The sequence below is a fragment of the Cynocephalus volans genome, chromosome 7, assembly GCF_027409185.1.
Source record: "Cynocephalus volans isolate mCynVol1 chromosome 7, mCynVol1.pri, whole genome shotgun sequence".
Taxonomy (NCBI): Eukaryota; Metazoa; Chordata; class Mammalia; order Dermoptera; family Cynocephalidae; genus Cynocephalus; species Cynocephalus volans.
In genome coordinates this window covers 16764831-16778828 of record NC_084466.1, presented here as the reverse complement: position 1 = coordinate 16778828, position 13998 = coordinate 16764831, and the positions used below count along the sequence as shown (strand labels likewise).

Here is a 13998-nt window from a genome sequence, read left to right as displayed (position 1 = left end):
GCAAATTGGTGCAGCCTTTATGGAAAATGGTTTGGAGGTTCCTCAGACAATTACAGATAGATCTACCATATGACCCAGCTATTCCACTGCTGGGAATATACCCAGAGGAATGGAAATCATCAAGTCGAAGGTATACCTGTTCTCCAGTGTTCATTGCAGCACTCTTTACAATAGCAAAGAGTTGGAACCAGGCCAAACGTCCATCATCAGATGAGTGGATATGGAAAATATGGTATATCTACACAATGGAATACTACTCTACTATAAAAAAGAATGAAATATTGCCATTTGCAACAACATGGATAGACCTAGAGAGAATTATATTAAGTGAAATGAGTCAGGCACAGAAAGAGAAATATCACATGCTCTCACTTATCTGTGCGAGCTACAAATAAATAAGTAAATACACAAATAAACTGGGGGGTGGGAGGTAAGAAGACACATCTATTACAATTCCTTGAAGTTGATACGGCAAGCAAATAGATATGAGGTTGTTGGGAGGGAGGGTGGAGAGGGAGGAGGGAGGGGAGAGGGAGGTTTCGGTAACTGGCCACAATAATCAACCACATTGTATATTGACAAAATAAAGTATAATTTTTAAAAAAATTGTTCTTCTGAAAGCTGGTTTTACACTCCATTTAAAAATTTCTCACCAATTTAATTAGTATTATGTCCCTTTATAATCTTAGTTAATTCAACAAATGAAAATTGGTACTTTTAAGTGTAATACCAATTTTTAAAGACTGTTTTCCTTCTTATCCATTAATCTCTATAGATATAATTTTTCTGTGATATATCCAAGCAGTTCCTGAATTAATCATAGAAGCAAACTTTGAAAGGTATGTGTAGGGAAGGTTCCCTCTATCACAGACTTATGAACAAATGGTAGATGAGCCTTTACCTTTGTCCTGGAATTTGCCTGGAAAATATTGCATTTCTTCTAATTTTTCCTTTTATATTCAACCTCAAGATTTATCTAACTAGTGTTGTTTCATTAGCAGCCTTTCTAGTTCCCAATAGTAAATTTGAATGAAGAATCTCTCAGACCAATACTAAAATGTAAGATATTCTATATAGGTACCCTGATTTGATAACATCAGTTTTTAAAAATGATAATCCAACTGATATATCAGTGCCATTTGAGTTCCAAGGTTTCAGTTAAAACTTATGAGAACAATTTTTTTTTCTTTTTTTTTTTTTGTCCTTTTTTGTGACCATGCTCAGCCAGTGAGCACACCGGCCATTCCTATATAGGACCCGAACCCGCACACTCTCCCAAGTGAGCCATGGGGATTGGCCCTGTTTTACTAGTTTCATCCAGTTTAAGAATCTTTTTTGCTTCTCTTTTCAAATGTGAAGTATGAATTTAGTATTATGTTCTTTTAGCATTATTAGCATTCTATGAAGAATGACAATGAATCCAGTTTCTGTTTTTTTTACATTCATGTCTCTTCATCTGTTCCAGAAGAGATTAATAGTGAAATAGAATGTTATTTCGGGCTGTTAAAATTCTACTTATTTCATGCTTCAAATATCCAAACATTGATAGCAATATTGTAAAAATGGCATCTTGTATTAAATACTAATAATTAAATAAAAGTGGATGAATGTGTAAAGCTTTTATACTTCAATAAAAAGTTTATTAAAATAAAATAGAAGAATGTACATCCTCCAAGAGCCAAACTATAAACCACTATAATGTGAGGGTGCTTGAATTGATTTCATTTACAAACTTGAAATAAACATAGTACTCTATATTGATTACAAAGAATGTCATAAACTTTAAGCCAAATAATTAATGGAAATATCTTGAATTATTGTTAGTAAGATTTATTGAGCACTTGAGTGGTTTTGATTGAAAGTAAGTTGTCAGTAATCAAGAACTATTAATTTAGCCATTTTTTAATATAAAAGTTAATCTATAACAAACAACTTAATCTATAATAAAATAGAAATTTGAGTTTCTTTTAGAAGTTGTAATTTGCACATGTACAAGTTTCTAGCCATATCAGAAAACAGAATGTTACCTTAATTGCCAGTTTTTTGTAGAAAGTATGTTTCTAACTAAACAAGTTCATTATGAATATTAAAGGAATGTTTCTGTACATAGAACAGTGTTATCACTAAAAGTTTTTATTTCGATTTAGCTAAAAAAAAAAATGTAATATTATTTTTGAATTTACTTTTTGATTAAAAAGATTAAATTTCCATTTAAAATTTTGATTTTGAGAATTTTAATCCCGTGCACAGGTTAATATTGTAACCACTGTGTAAGAATGAAAACATGTAAAGAGAATATTTTCTATTTCTGCCTACAAGATAGCCTTCTTCACATAAAAACCACTATAATAATAAATATGTGATATAAACTATAAACATGGTGTAAAATTTGATGCAATGATATGTCAACTGTAGGGGCCAAGGGAAAACTTCCCCTCCACCCTGTGCAGGGTCCCTGAAAATAAACTGAGGATAGATTAATAGGAGAAAAGGCATACAGATTTATTTAACGTGTATAAGCACCAGGGAGTTGCATGAGAATGATTACCTAATAACCCAGTGAGGTGCAGATGCTTACATACCCTTCTTCATAGGAGAAGGAGATATGGGGGAAATGTGGCAATTTTAAGAGGTAAAAAGGCATACAGATTTATTTAACGTGTATAAGCACCAGGGAGTTGCATGAGAATGATTACCTAATAACCCAGTGAGGTGCAGATGCTTACATACCCTTCTTCATAGGAGAAGGAGATATGGGGGAAATGTGGCAATTTTAAGAGGTAGTAAATGTTTTTTAGGAGGAATAAATGGATTCAGGAGACAGAAATTAACCTGTAAATGATTCTCTTTGGAATCTGAATGAGCCTGAGAGGCAGACATTATCTTGTGAAAATGTCTGTCCAGGTGTGGTTGGTTCCTTATTCTTCTTTTCTGGGCTAGATAATGAAATTTCAGGGAGGGATGGAAGATAAGGAATATTAGCAAAAAGCCTCAAGCTGTGCCTCTGGAGAAACAGAGGGTTGAGAGGATGTGGGAGGAGATGAGTTGAAGGGGAGGTCAAAAAGCTCTTGAGACAGGTGCTTTAACTCAGCATGTTAAAGTGCAGTATTTTGGGTTTTCATTTTCTGAGCCCCAAAGTTAATGAAAAAGAGTCTTGGAGAGTAGACCTGCGGTTGCAAGAGGTGGGAAAGGGGAGGGAGGGTGGATAGCGAGAGGTTAGTAGACACAAAATTACAGCTAGATAGGAAAAAGGAGTTCTTTTGGTGTACAGTGGTTCTAGGCATCTATAATTAACAGCAATTTATAGTATGCTTTCAAATGGCTAAAAGAGAGGAGTTTAAATGTTCTCATCACGAAGAAATGATAAATTTTTATGTTTTCTAAACTACCCCAATTTGATCACTACACATTGTATACATGTATTGAAATATAACTCTGTACCCCATAAATATATACAATCAATATGTTTCAATTAAAAAAAATCCTGTACAGATCTAATATATGAAACCTGAGGGAATCAACAGAATGTGACAAAAAATCAGTATGTTTAAGTATGTCTATTAATTTGGAATATATTTCATTTCACTGAAGAGTGTTCATTAATTATGAGGGCAGAAATTTTTCACTTTAATTTTTGGATGTATTTTTATATTAATTTACACCAAAAAGACATGCATCCAATGTATCAAGTTTTAATTTGTATTATCAATTTTTAAATTCCACTGTTTCATGATGTACTAGAGATAGCCAAAAGTGAATACTCCAAATGTATCTGTGATTGATATTTTTTAAAATAACTAGTTTGTGATTGAAAGAGTTATGCACAAATGGTAAAAAACAAAAACAAAAAACAAAAAACAATACCACAACATATATGAGGTTACTTCAAAAAGTTTGTGGAAAAATTGAATTATGAGATAATCTCTCCATGACCTTTTTGAAGACCCCTTATATGTACAGCAAAATAAAACATTATACTTTAGACATCTAGAACTTCTTTCCAGAGACAACCAGTGCCATCAGGTCTTTGGATATCCTTCTAGAAATAGTCAATATATGTACAATTACATAGATTAGATATATACCTCCAACTTTTACCATTACTGGTGGTACACCATATACAATGTTTGGTACCCTATTCTTGATTAGTATTTTAAACAGGTTTTCAGAAGTCAGTGGAAAATGACCATTTCTTGAGCACCACGTGTGTGCGCTTCATGCTGTGCTAGATTTGCAAGCCATTTTGGTAAATTCATAGGACACTCCCGGAAGTAGCTGGAATTTGTCCTCTAGTACAGATAACAGGCCCAAGAAAGATCAAATAACTTGCCCAGGGTACCACAGCTAGTAAGTAGTTAAGCTAGAATTTGAATTCAATTCTGTCTGATTTCAAAACACATAATCTTCATTAGCACGCTGCAGCAATGTTCACGCTTATTGAAAGGTTCAGAAAGAATTGACACCAAGATGAGAAATCAGGCTAGAAGGAGCTTATTGGCACAAGCAACGCAGAGGAGGCATAGAGATAGAACCTAGCCTCACCTCGCCCCTAGGGGTTGGGCTTATATTTCTTCTTGTGATGAGTTGTGTTGTTCTGATTGGCCATAGCTTACGTTAATGAGGAGTTAAATGAAATGTCCAATGGGAGTTGTTGAGGCCTTATGTTAATTAGGTGATTTTTACGTTTGCAATTATTGGTTCCCTTAGTATGTAAAGTAGGGGTTCAGAGGGGACCAATGACATGGAGTTCTGTTGCAGTTATGAGTTCCTTTGTCTTTTGATTTTATGGGGAAATCTCATAGGGCGGGAACCGCCATTTTGAGTATCTTTGGGTGGTGCCATCTTAAGTAGTCCCCCCCCACCACACCTAACAGTTATTAGTACCATCTTTTCTTCTCTCCTTTACTTAGTATTTGTTATTTATTTTTTCTTCCAAATTTTATTTTATTTTGTCAACATACAATGTGGTTGATTATTGTGGCCAATTACTGAAACCTCCCTCCCTCCTCCCTATCCCCCTCCCTCCCAACAATGTCCTTTGTTTGCTTGTCATATCAACTTCAAGGAATTGTAATTGTTATGTCTTCTTCCCTCCCCCCGCCCCGTTTTTTTGTGTATTTATTTATTTTTAGCTCCTACAAATAAGTGGCAGTGATGGTTGTTTTTCAGGTACCAAACCCAGTACTCCCTTGAGAATTTCTTGTAAAGATGGTTGTGTGGTAGTGAACTCCACAGTTTTTGTTTGACTGAGAAATATACTATTTGCCCTTCATTTCAGAAGGATAGCCTTGCGAAGTAGAGTATTCTTGGCTGGCAATCTCTGTCTTTCAGTATTTTGAATATATCATCCCATTACTTTCAGGCTTTTAGGGTTTGTGATAAATATTCTGATGTTAGTCTGATTGGGGACTCCCTTATAGGTGATTTGACACTTCTCTCTTGCAGCTTTTAAGATTCTCTCTTTGTCTTTGAATTTTGCCAATTTGACTATAACATGTCTTGGAGAAGACCTTTTTGGGTTGAATACGTTTAGGGATCTTTGAGCTTCCTGAATCTGAAGATCTGTGTTTTTTCCTATATCTGGGAAGTTTTCTGCCACTATTTTGTTGAGTATGTTTTCAACGCAATCTCCTTTTTCCTCCCCTTCTGGAATGCCCATGACTCAGATATTTGAGCGCTAAAGATTGTCTGATATCTCTCTTAGATTTTCTTCAATGTTCTGAATTCTTTTTTCTTTTTTTTTTATTCTGCCTGTGTTATTTCAAACAGCCATCTTCAAGGTCAGAAGTTCTCTCTTCTGCTTCTGCAAGCCTTCTGGTTAAACTCTCTGTTGTGTTTTTTATTTCACTGAATGAATTCTTCAGCTCTGCAAGCTCTGCTACATTCTTTTTCAGGGCATTTATTTCCTTGTACATTTCTTCTTTCAGGTCCTGTATACTTTTCCTCATTTCATTGTGTTGTCTAGCTGAGTTTTCTTGTATCTCATTTAGTTTCCTTAGAATTACCACTCGAAATTCCTTGTCAAACATTTTAAGGGCTTCTTGTTCTACAGGATCTACATATTGAGAGTTATTACCCTTTGGTGGTGTGCTTTCTTGATTTTTCATATTTCTGGTATCTTTCCTTTAATGTTTAGTCACTGTGGCAAGGTATTTCACCGTCTACTGGTTTGACACTATTGTCAGTTAGGATCCTGCCTGGGATGCCAGTTTGGCACGGCTGCCTCACTGTCTGCTGGGTCATCTGCTGGCACCTCAGGCGTGTGGTTGCCACAGGTCTCAGGCCTCTCTAGGGAGGCGCCTCTCTGGTCGGTGCACACTCAGCCGGGCTGGGGATGGAGTCCGGCAGTGGAGAGGCCTACCTGCTTGGCTGCGTGCTGGTGTTGCAGGGCACGTGGTCTCCATGGGACTTGGGCCTTTCTGGCTGGGTGCCTCTCTGGTCTGGGATAGGAGAGTTTTAGCACCGGATAGCTATTGATTAATATTTACTGAATGTTCACAGTGTGCCAGCTGCCACTGTGATAAAAGTAGCTGATGATCTGTTTAAATCACTGCTGTTTTGTTTGGCTGAAAGATTCTGGGCTACTCGAAATTTTCTGAGGCAGTCTGTGAATGTCACTTCCAGAGGCAGTGTCAGGGGACATTAACCCGCCAAGGTTAAGGCCAGCTCTGGACTTTGTGGAGAAAGCCAAATGAGCTCAGGGTTGCAGGCAGCTCTGCTTCCTTCTTGAAATAACGTGATTTGGAGAAAACATCTCTTTCTGACCAGAGAAAAGTACATGGTGAAGATTAATGTTTCCCAGATAGAAAGATGCTTTGTGCCTAATTCCTTTGGGGAGTCAGAATGTCTAGGAAAGAAAGAGGAGACCTTTCGAATTAGAACTTTTGACCAAGAGCCAGAAGAATGTCACAGGATTGCTGTGTTTTTTGTTTCAGTTTGGTTTGGTTTTCTTTATGGTACCAAAACGGCAAAAGCTGTAGAGATTCCTTGTTCAGGCCTTCTATCTCTGAACACGTTCTCTCTGTCAAAACTGTCCTATGTCTCAAATTCTCCTAGCTCATGCTCGACCTCTCCTTCCAGACTCGGATCAATCTTCTTATCCATCAGCCCTCCACATTTCTCTCTCTTCCCCACACCTGGCCTCCAGACACTCATCCTTGAAGAACAATTTTGAAGTACCAATTTTAAATGCATACACATACTTCCTTAATGATTCCAGTTCTAGAAATTTATCTGTGAAAATGTGTCCTGGGGGAGATACTAACTTATCCCTCAGAGTCACTCTCTGGAAACACCTTTAAAACAGCCTGGGTGAAGAGCAATCAGGACCCCATAGTCTTAGCATACTGAGCAAGACATTCAGGGGCTATGGCGGATTGCCTCTCCCAACAATCCACCCCTTGGCCTGACAAATTCTTGGTGAAACTCAATTTTTAATGAGTATGCCACTCCACTGGCCATTCTGATGACCAACAGAGGCTAGGACTAGATGTGTTCAATTTTTCTCATCAGTATTTCATTAAGGCTACTACCACCAGAAATCTAAGCAGCATGATGAAGGCACTCTGCACTATTAGCCATGACCAAGACCTCAGGGTCCCAGACTCAGACAACTGTAATAAGTCCCAAGGGGACTAGTATATCCTATTTCAGACAGATAGAAAGTAGTCTAGGGCCAGTCCATTATCCATTATAATCTGCACAAGAGAGTTTAAACCCACCTGCTTGTGAGAAATGTCCTCACCCATCCAATGCCAAAGGATGGACATAGAGACATGAGGTATGGCAAAGTGTGACTTTAATTACGGCCTTATAAGGCTTGGGTGTATGAAGGGCAGGAACACAGAAAAGGGCTGTAGGAAGCAATATTCCCGAGTACGCAAGTCCCTCCCCCAGTTCCTCATTGGCTGAGTACTACAGGATGAACAATCTTCCCGGATGGCACCTAAAATTTATTATCCCCTTGTAAGAAATTTCTTTGTCTGAGGGCTCAGGACACGTCTGTGAAAAAGGCCTGCTAAAACCCTGTGAAAGGAGAAACACCCGGGAATGAAGCAAACAATATGGGCTAGTAACTAATTACCATCTCAAGGAGAGCTCTATCTGTTCAGCAACCCTCCGGGAATGGGCTAGACCAGGCAGACAACTTTTGAGGTGGGCCTGAATCAGTTAAAACATCCTCAGATAAGTCATTTCTGAAAATGAATCACTTAGATTATTTTTTTACACTGCTGATGTTTGTTCTCACTGCAAATATTTACCAGAGGCAACAGATGGGCCAAAAAACAATTCCTATTCTCAAAGGAAACATTCTGTGCCCATCAGGCAGAGGTGAGAGAGGAAGAATCAAATCTTTCTGAATTTATTTTTGAGGAGGCCATTCCAGTGTTCACAAAACCAGATGTAGGTGGATGGCAGAGAATACAGAATATCCACTGAATACTTTGACTACGGACCTAATGTTGGTAGACTCAGTGAAATAAGGTGCATAACTATCACACTGTAGATGCTCTGGAAAGCCAGAAACAGTTTAGATTCAAGGGCCACAGTGGTGTGGCCAGAGTTAGGTGACTGGACTTATGTAGCAAGAGTATAACTTGGAAAAGTATCAACAGCAATGAGGCAGCAATGAGGCACCAAGAATGGGTCCAAAGGTCTGACATAGCCAATTTGCTGAAGTGGGTGGGGGCCCTATAAAATGTGGTATAAAACAAAACATCTCTGGGCAGAAGTCACAAGTCAGATATGCTGTGGTAGCTTTTACAACAGAAACATTTGAATAGTCCTTTATTGTGCTCCCAATCTATAATGGTGAATGTGTTTCCATTTCCTACACAATGGTGGATCTGGATAGTAATGGAAGTAATCTGGGTGCTGCGTGCAGTCTTAATAAGCAGCTTGTCTCCATTCAGACTCAGATAATGGGCCCAGACTGTGTGCATCTACAGAAGTAAACCAGACTGTCAGATGGGCAGCTGAAATTTATTTTCACAGTGTACAACTTCAAAGAGTGGTTCTTTTAATCTGGCCGTCTATAGTCTTCCAAGTGGCAAACTGGACAGGTAGGCCATTGGCAATAGCTCTTGCTCAAGAGTCAGTGTAAATGTAGCAGGTTTCATGAAGAGGTCAGTGATTTGGTCAAAGAGAGGAGGACTGTCTTGAGTTCTGCCCACTGAGTAGCGCGACCATATCAGTTTTTGGTTTTACAAAGCTACTGCTTGGCTGAATATAGCAGCAGCCCCAAAACACCACCAGCCTTGAATTTAGCTGAACATATCAGTAACCTGGCCTATCCATATGTAGGGAAACTATTGTGAGTCGAGGGCTTCATTGAGCCAGTGACTTTTCTTCAGGTAGTGGAATGGAGCATTTGGTCTGCCCCAAAGGAGTAGCTGCCACTTTTTCATGCACACTTGAGATCACTCTATGGCCAAGCAGCTGTGCTCCTGAATATACCAATTTCACTGGACCAGAGAAAGGCTTGTTGGGTTGCTTCTGCCTTGCCAGTTATTGAGTCCTAGTAGACCTATGCCAAAATGTAAAGGTCAGATGGTAGAGTCACAAGGCTTCCCTGGGTCAGTCGTTCAGTTTCAAAAAGAACTTTTACAGCTGCTTTTTAAAAAGGTGTGTAATTGGAGGCTGAGTCTGGCAGATGGTGCTGTTGTACTTGGAAACAGACTCTTGGGTAGTCTAGCAGTTATGATGTCTATAGCTATTGTTGTGATTGTCCTGGGATTCTTAGTTGTTTCTGCAGGACCACCTGGAAGTAGACAGTCCATGTGGTAGTCCCTGAATGAGAGAGTCTCCCTGTATACTTCATGAGCATTCACAGTGTAAGCATGTATAATATCAATACCAGTTATATATTCAGATGTGGAAGCCAAAACATAGCACACTGTATCAGTACAAATTTGAGCACCTTCCCCTGTAGGAGCACACATCAAGGAGCATGTGTCAGGGGCTATGACACAGTTATCAGGAGACTATCACCTACATCTTACAAGGAGAGAGAGGTGGGCAGTGGGGAAGAAATTTAAGTGTTGACCTCTTTTCTCCCCAACTCATGGGGCACTTGTCTTTCCTGTTGCAGAAAACCATGTGTCTGTCAACATCCTACCCCTATATCCAAAACTGTCAAGAACTGTAAAAGCCTAAATTTGGTCTTACCCAATTGACAAACTAATAGTCAGTCTTTTATCATTTCATGGATTCTGGCAGAAGACAGGAGACTCCTGAGTTGAAGACAAAAGGACTTTATTCTTCATGACTCAAAGCTTGAAGAGCATTATGTTTGCCCTCTAAGTCCACAAGCGGTAACAAAATATGGACCTACACAAACAGTGGGTGTATGTTTCAGTTAAGGAACACTGGGCTTGGGGGAACCACTGTTTTTTGTCTGTTTGTTTGTTTTTAGCAAGAAGTAAACAAGCCTTCTCTCCCTCTCTCCCATCCTGGAAGGGAAACGTTACCTTATTCTTCAGGGTTGCTCACTGCCAACAAAACCCTGAGAAATGGCGTAGGTAAAGAGTGGACAGGGTCTTCCATTTTTGGCTGGTCAGACCAAGAAAAAATACGCAAGGGTTCACAGGGCCCATGGCAGACTGCCTCTCCCAACAGCTTGATGGTAACTTTTCTGTAATCTTCCAGATATATTAGTTTCTATCAAAAATTATAAAATCTGGCACCAGATATCAGTAACAACATAACTTTTAAATATTACCAAAATTTTCTTTTAAAAAGAGACCAAGAAAGGAAAAAATACACTAGTGCTAACAATTTTACAATGAGCCTATTAATGCTATAAAGGAACAGATAATTCCTATGTTATATTAACTCATCCAGAATAAAATTAATGTGGTTGCCTAATGCTAGACTGACTCTAAACTGAAGATGTCAAATAATTTAAATAAATGTACAGTTAATCTCAAATAGTAATACAGAAACATGAAAACAAAACAAAAACAAAAGAAAATTAAAATAATTCCATATTGTTAACGGGTTTTCCTGAGAAATGTAAAGGTATAACATTTTATATTTTCATAATACATCAGTATGCCCAATGAGAAAAATTTTTTATTCATCTCAATAGATGAAAAAAATCAATGATAAAATAAAGCAATTATTTTTTATTTTAAGTTTTAAAAGAAGGTATGAACAGAGAGACATTCCATATTATCTCATGAAAGTTTCAATATAATAAAGATTTAAATTCCTCCTAAATTAGCCAATAGGTTTAGCATAATTCTAATTAAACCCTACTAGAACTTTCGGGGGGTTAACTTGGGGGAAAAAAGGATTCTACTGTTAATTTGAAAGCATCAACAAATGCAAAGAGCTAAGAAATTTTGGAGAAAAAAAGGAGCACTGAAGAGGAAATTGCCCTGTCAGATACTGGATTATAAAGCAACGAATGGAGCAGACCAAATAGCTATTAAGTAGATCATAATGTAAATATAATACATACAATAATTAACTAGCTACCTTAGGAAAAAAATCTGATTGGATACTTCACTTTGGATGAAAATAAATTACAGATGGGTTAAAAGTTTAAAGTAAAATAAAAGGAAAAATTTTAAGAAAGCTACTGGAAAATATTAGTAAAATCTCACAATCAGGTTTGGGAAAAACTGTCTGAATAAAAACAATGTAAGAATCGCACACACAGGAAACATTTGGCTACATAACAACATAAGCCTTCACCATATTAAAATCAGAATGAAGTATAAGAAAATATTAGAAAAGGTCTGAAACGAATGACAGAAGTATTAATACGAATTACTAAAAATATATTACTATTTAATATATAAAGAGCCCCCTCAAAATTAAAGAAATAACTTTATTACTTTTTAAAGTATAAACAATCAGGTAATAAAACATACACTGGTAAGTATTACTTCGTAAAAATCACTAATAAATTAATGTTGTTCTGCTTTGCCAGACTCTAATACTTGCAAAAAATATTATTTAAAAAAGTATTATTTGACTAAGACATTATTTTAAAAAATCTCCATCTATATTGTCTTTATTATTAATTTTCTTATTCCCCAGGTATATGCTTGGTTTATATTTAAAGAGATATAAATAGTGCAAATAAAGCTATAGTTTTGCATGTTTATTTCAAACAATTTATGCTTGTATAAAACATATCTCATCTATTTTATGGTATTTTAGTATAATTTATATTCTAAAATCAAAAGCTAATCAAGATAAAATACTTTCAGATACATTAAATTTTTCAATACACATCACATTCTTGAACATAAAATGTCTTAGAATACTAAAATTTTTTATTATAAGAAAACTTCGGCTATTTCAACTCTCTTCTCTCTTTATAAACCAAGTCTTTCACTACAGGCTATTATTAATTTACCTTGAAGTAGCCTTCTTCAGCAGCTTTTTAATCTCATTAATTTTACAGGTGTGTTCCTTATGTATAACCACAAATGCATTACAACCATCTGGTGGTGGCTCATCAGCTGCAATCTAAGATTTCAAAGATTATATTTAGCTACAGTAGTAGATAATTACAATATGATTCAAAAAACTCACACATTACTTTGATTAAAATAACTCATCAACAACTATTAAGTTATTGCTCTAATTAAAGTAAAAAACATCTCCAGATAGGTAGAATCTAAGAAATATTTTAACGAAATCAACTTTATCCTAGGAAATACATGCTTCAAAGTTATTTTTTAAAATTCTATTAAAATTTTCATTATAGTTCACATCAATGGTGATCTGTCCTCAAAATTTCCTTATCCCAAATAACTATAAAATTTATATAATATATTCAATTATATTGTAATCAATGACAACAATGAAAAAATAATCAATGATAGGCTATGGAATCAAGTATTATAAGTCTGTAGACTGTTTTGAGCCAAATAGTTCTATGTACAGTGCTAGCACGCCTCTGTCAAATACAGTTTGGGTATTTTTACACACCTGTTGAAACATCTGAATAGTTGGAGAGTATGCCCTTATAGAGAAAGCAAACTTTAAGAGATTGATGTGTAAATTATCTAAAAACTGTCCAGCTTTCTTCAGGATTAAGTTGTAATAAGAATAATCTGATTCTATAAAAAGAAATCAAAAGAAAAGGATGTTAGTGTTTTACATCCAACACACTGACATATCCCTCATTGTAAAGCTAACTTAATCAAATCAATGTCATATAATCATATCTTAAGTTCGGATGGTGTTAGAGAAAAATCAAGATCTCTAGGCCATTACTGACTTCATTTTGGATATTCCAGTGATGTCCAAGCAATTGACATGAGGACAGGTGAAAACAATCTTGCCACTAAAATGTATTGGAAGATGCCAGCATTTCAGACCAACCTACTCCAAGGTTGCAAGGCTATAATACAAGGATAAAAGGTCCTACCTGTAATTCAACAGATTATAGCACACAAAAGAAGTTAAATATGATTGTTAATAAACTTTAAAGTACACATATGAATAAATTCTACTAAGATTCAGTGCAGAAGGCCATGTGTCCAGAATACTTTAGGAGAATTTCAAGCAAGCTTTCAAGAATAATTGTCATCTTGTCTAGAAGTAGACCAAACTAACCTGATCTGTTGGTTCATTCCTTTTGACCTATCTCCAAAGATCCCAAAGACACAAAGAAGGATGGATCCTAGCACTTAATTTAAAACTTTCCAACATTCCTGTGGAGACAGAATGGGAGAGGGCAGAAGAAAATGGCAGTCTAGAGTTGAAGAAGGCCTGGTGGCACTTACGGGAATACAGAGAGAACTCTATCTGCGCCCTTTTCTCTACACTGCCCTGGGTATAATCGTTATCTGCACGGTTGCCATTGTGTCAGAAAACTGCAGAGCCATTCCAGGGCCAGCCAGAGGCCATAAGGTATCAACAGGGCAGCTCTGAAGTCCATTTGGTACAGGCATGCGTAGGTTGGCCCCTGTACATTCTCTGGTAATTTCTTCCCTCCTCTACATCTTGGCACTGGGTTTCCAACTGATAGAAACT

The 13998-nt window shown here is 36.9% G+C and overlaps 1 protein-coding gene across 1 annotated transcript in view; it reads right to left on the bottom strand.

Moving 5' to 3' along the window:
* The window catches only part of UGGT2 (UDP-glucose glycoprotein glucosyltransferase 2), a 187900-nt gene that overhangs the window by 161336 nt on the left and 12566 nt on the right, over positions 1 to 13998 (bottom strand). Inside the window, exons 3-4 of the mRNA XM_063101517.1 lie at positions 12949 to 13079; positions 12371 to 12483 (exon numbers count right to left, since the gene is read on the bottom strand). Coding sequence (XP_062957587.1) covers positions 12371 to 12483; positions 12949 to 13079 — 244 coding nt within the window. The remainder of the gene's footprint in view (positions 1 to 12370; positions 12484 to 12948; positions 13080 to 13998) is intronic.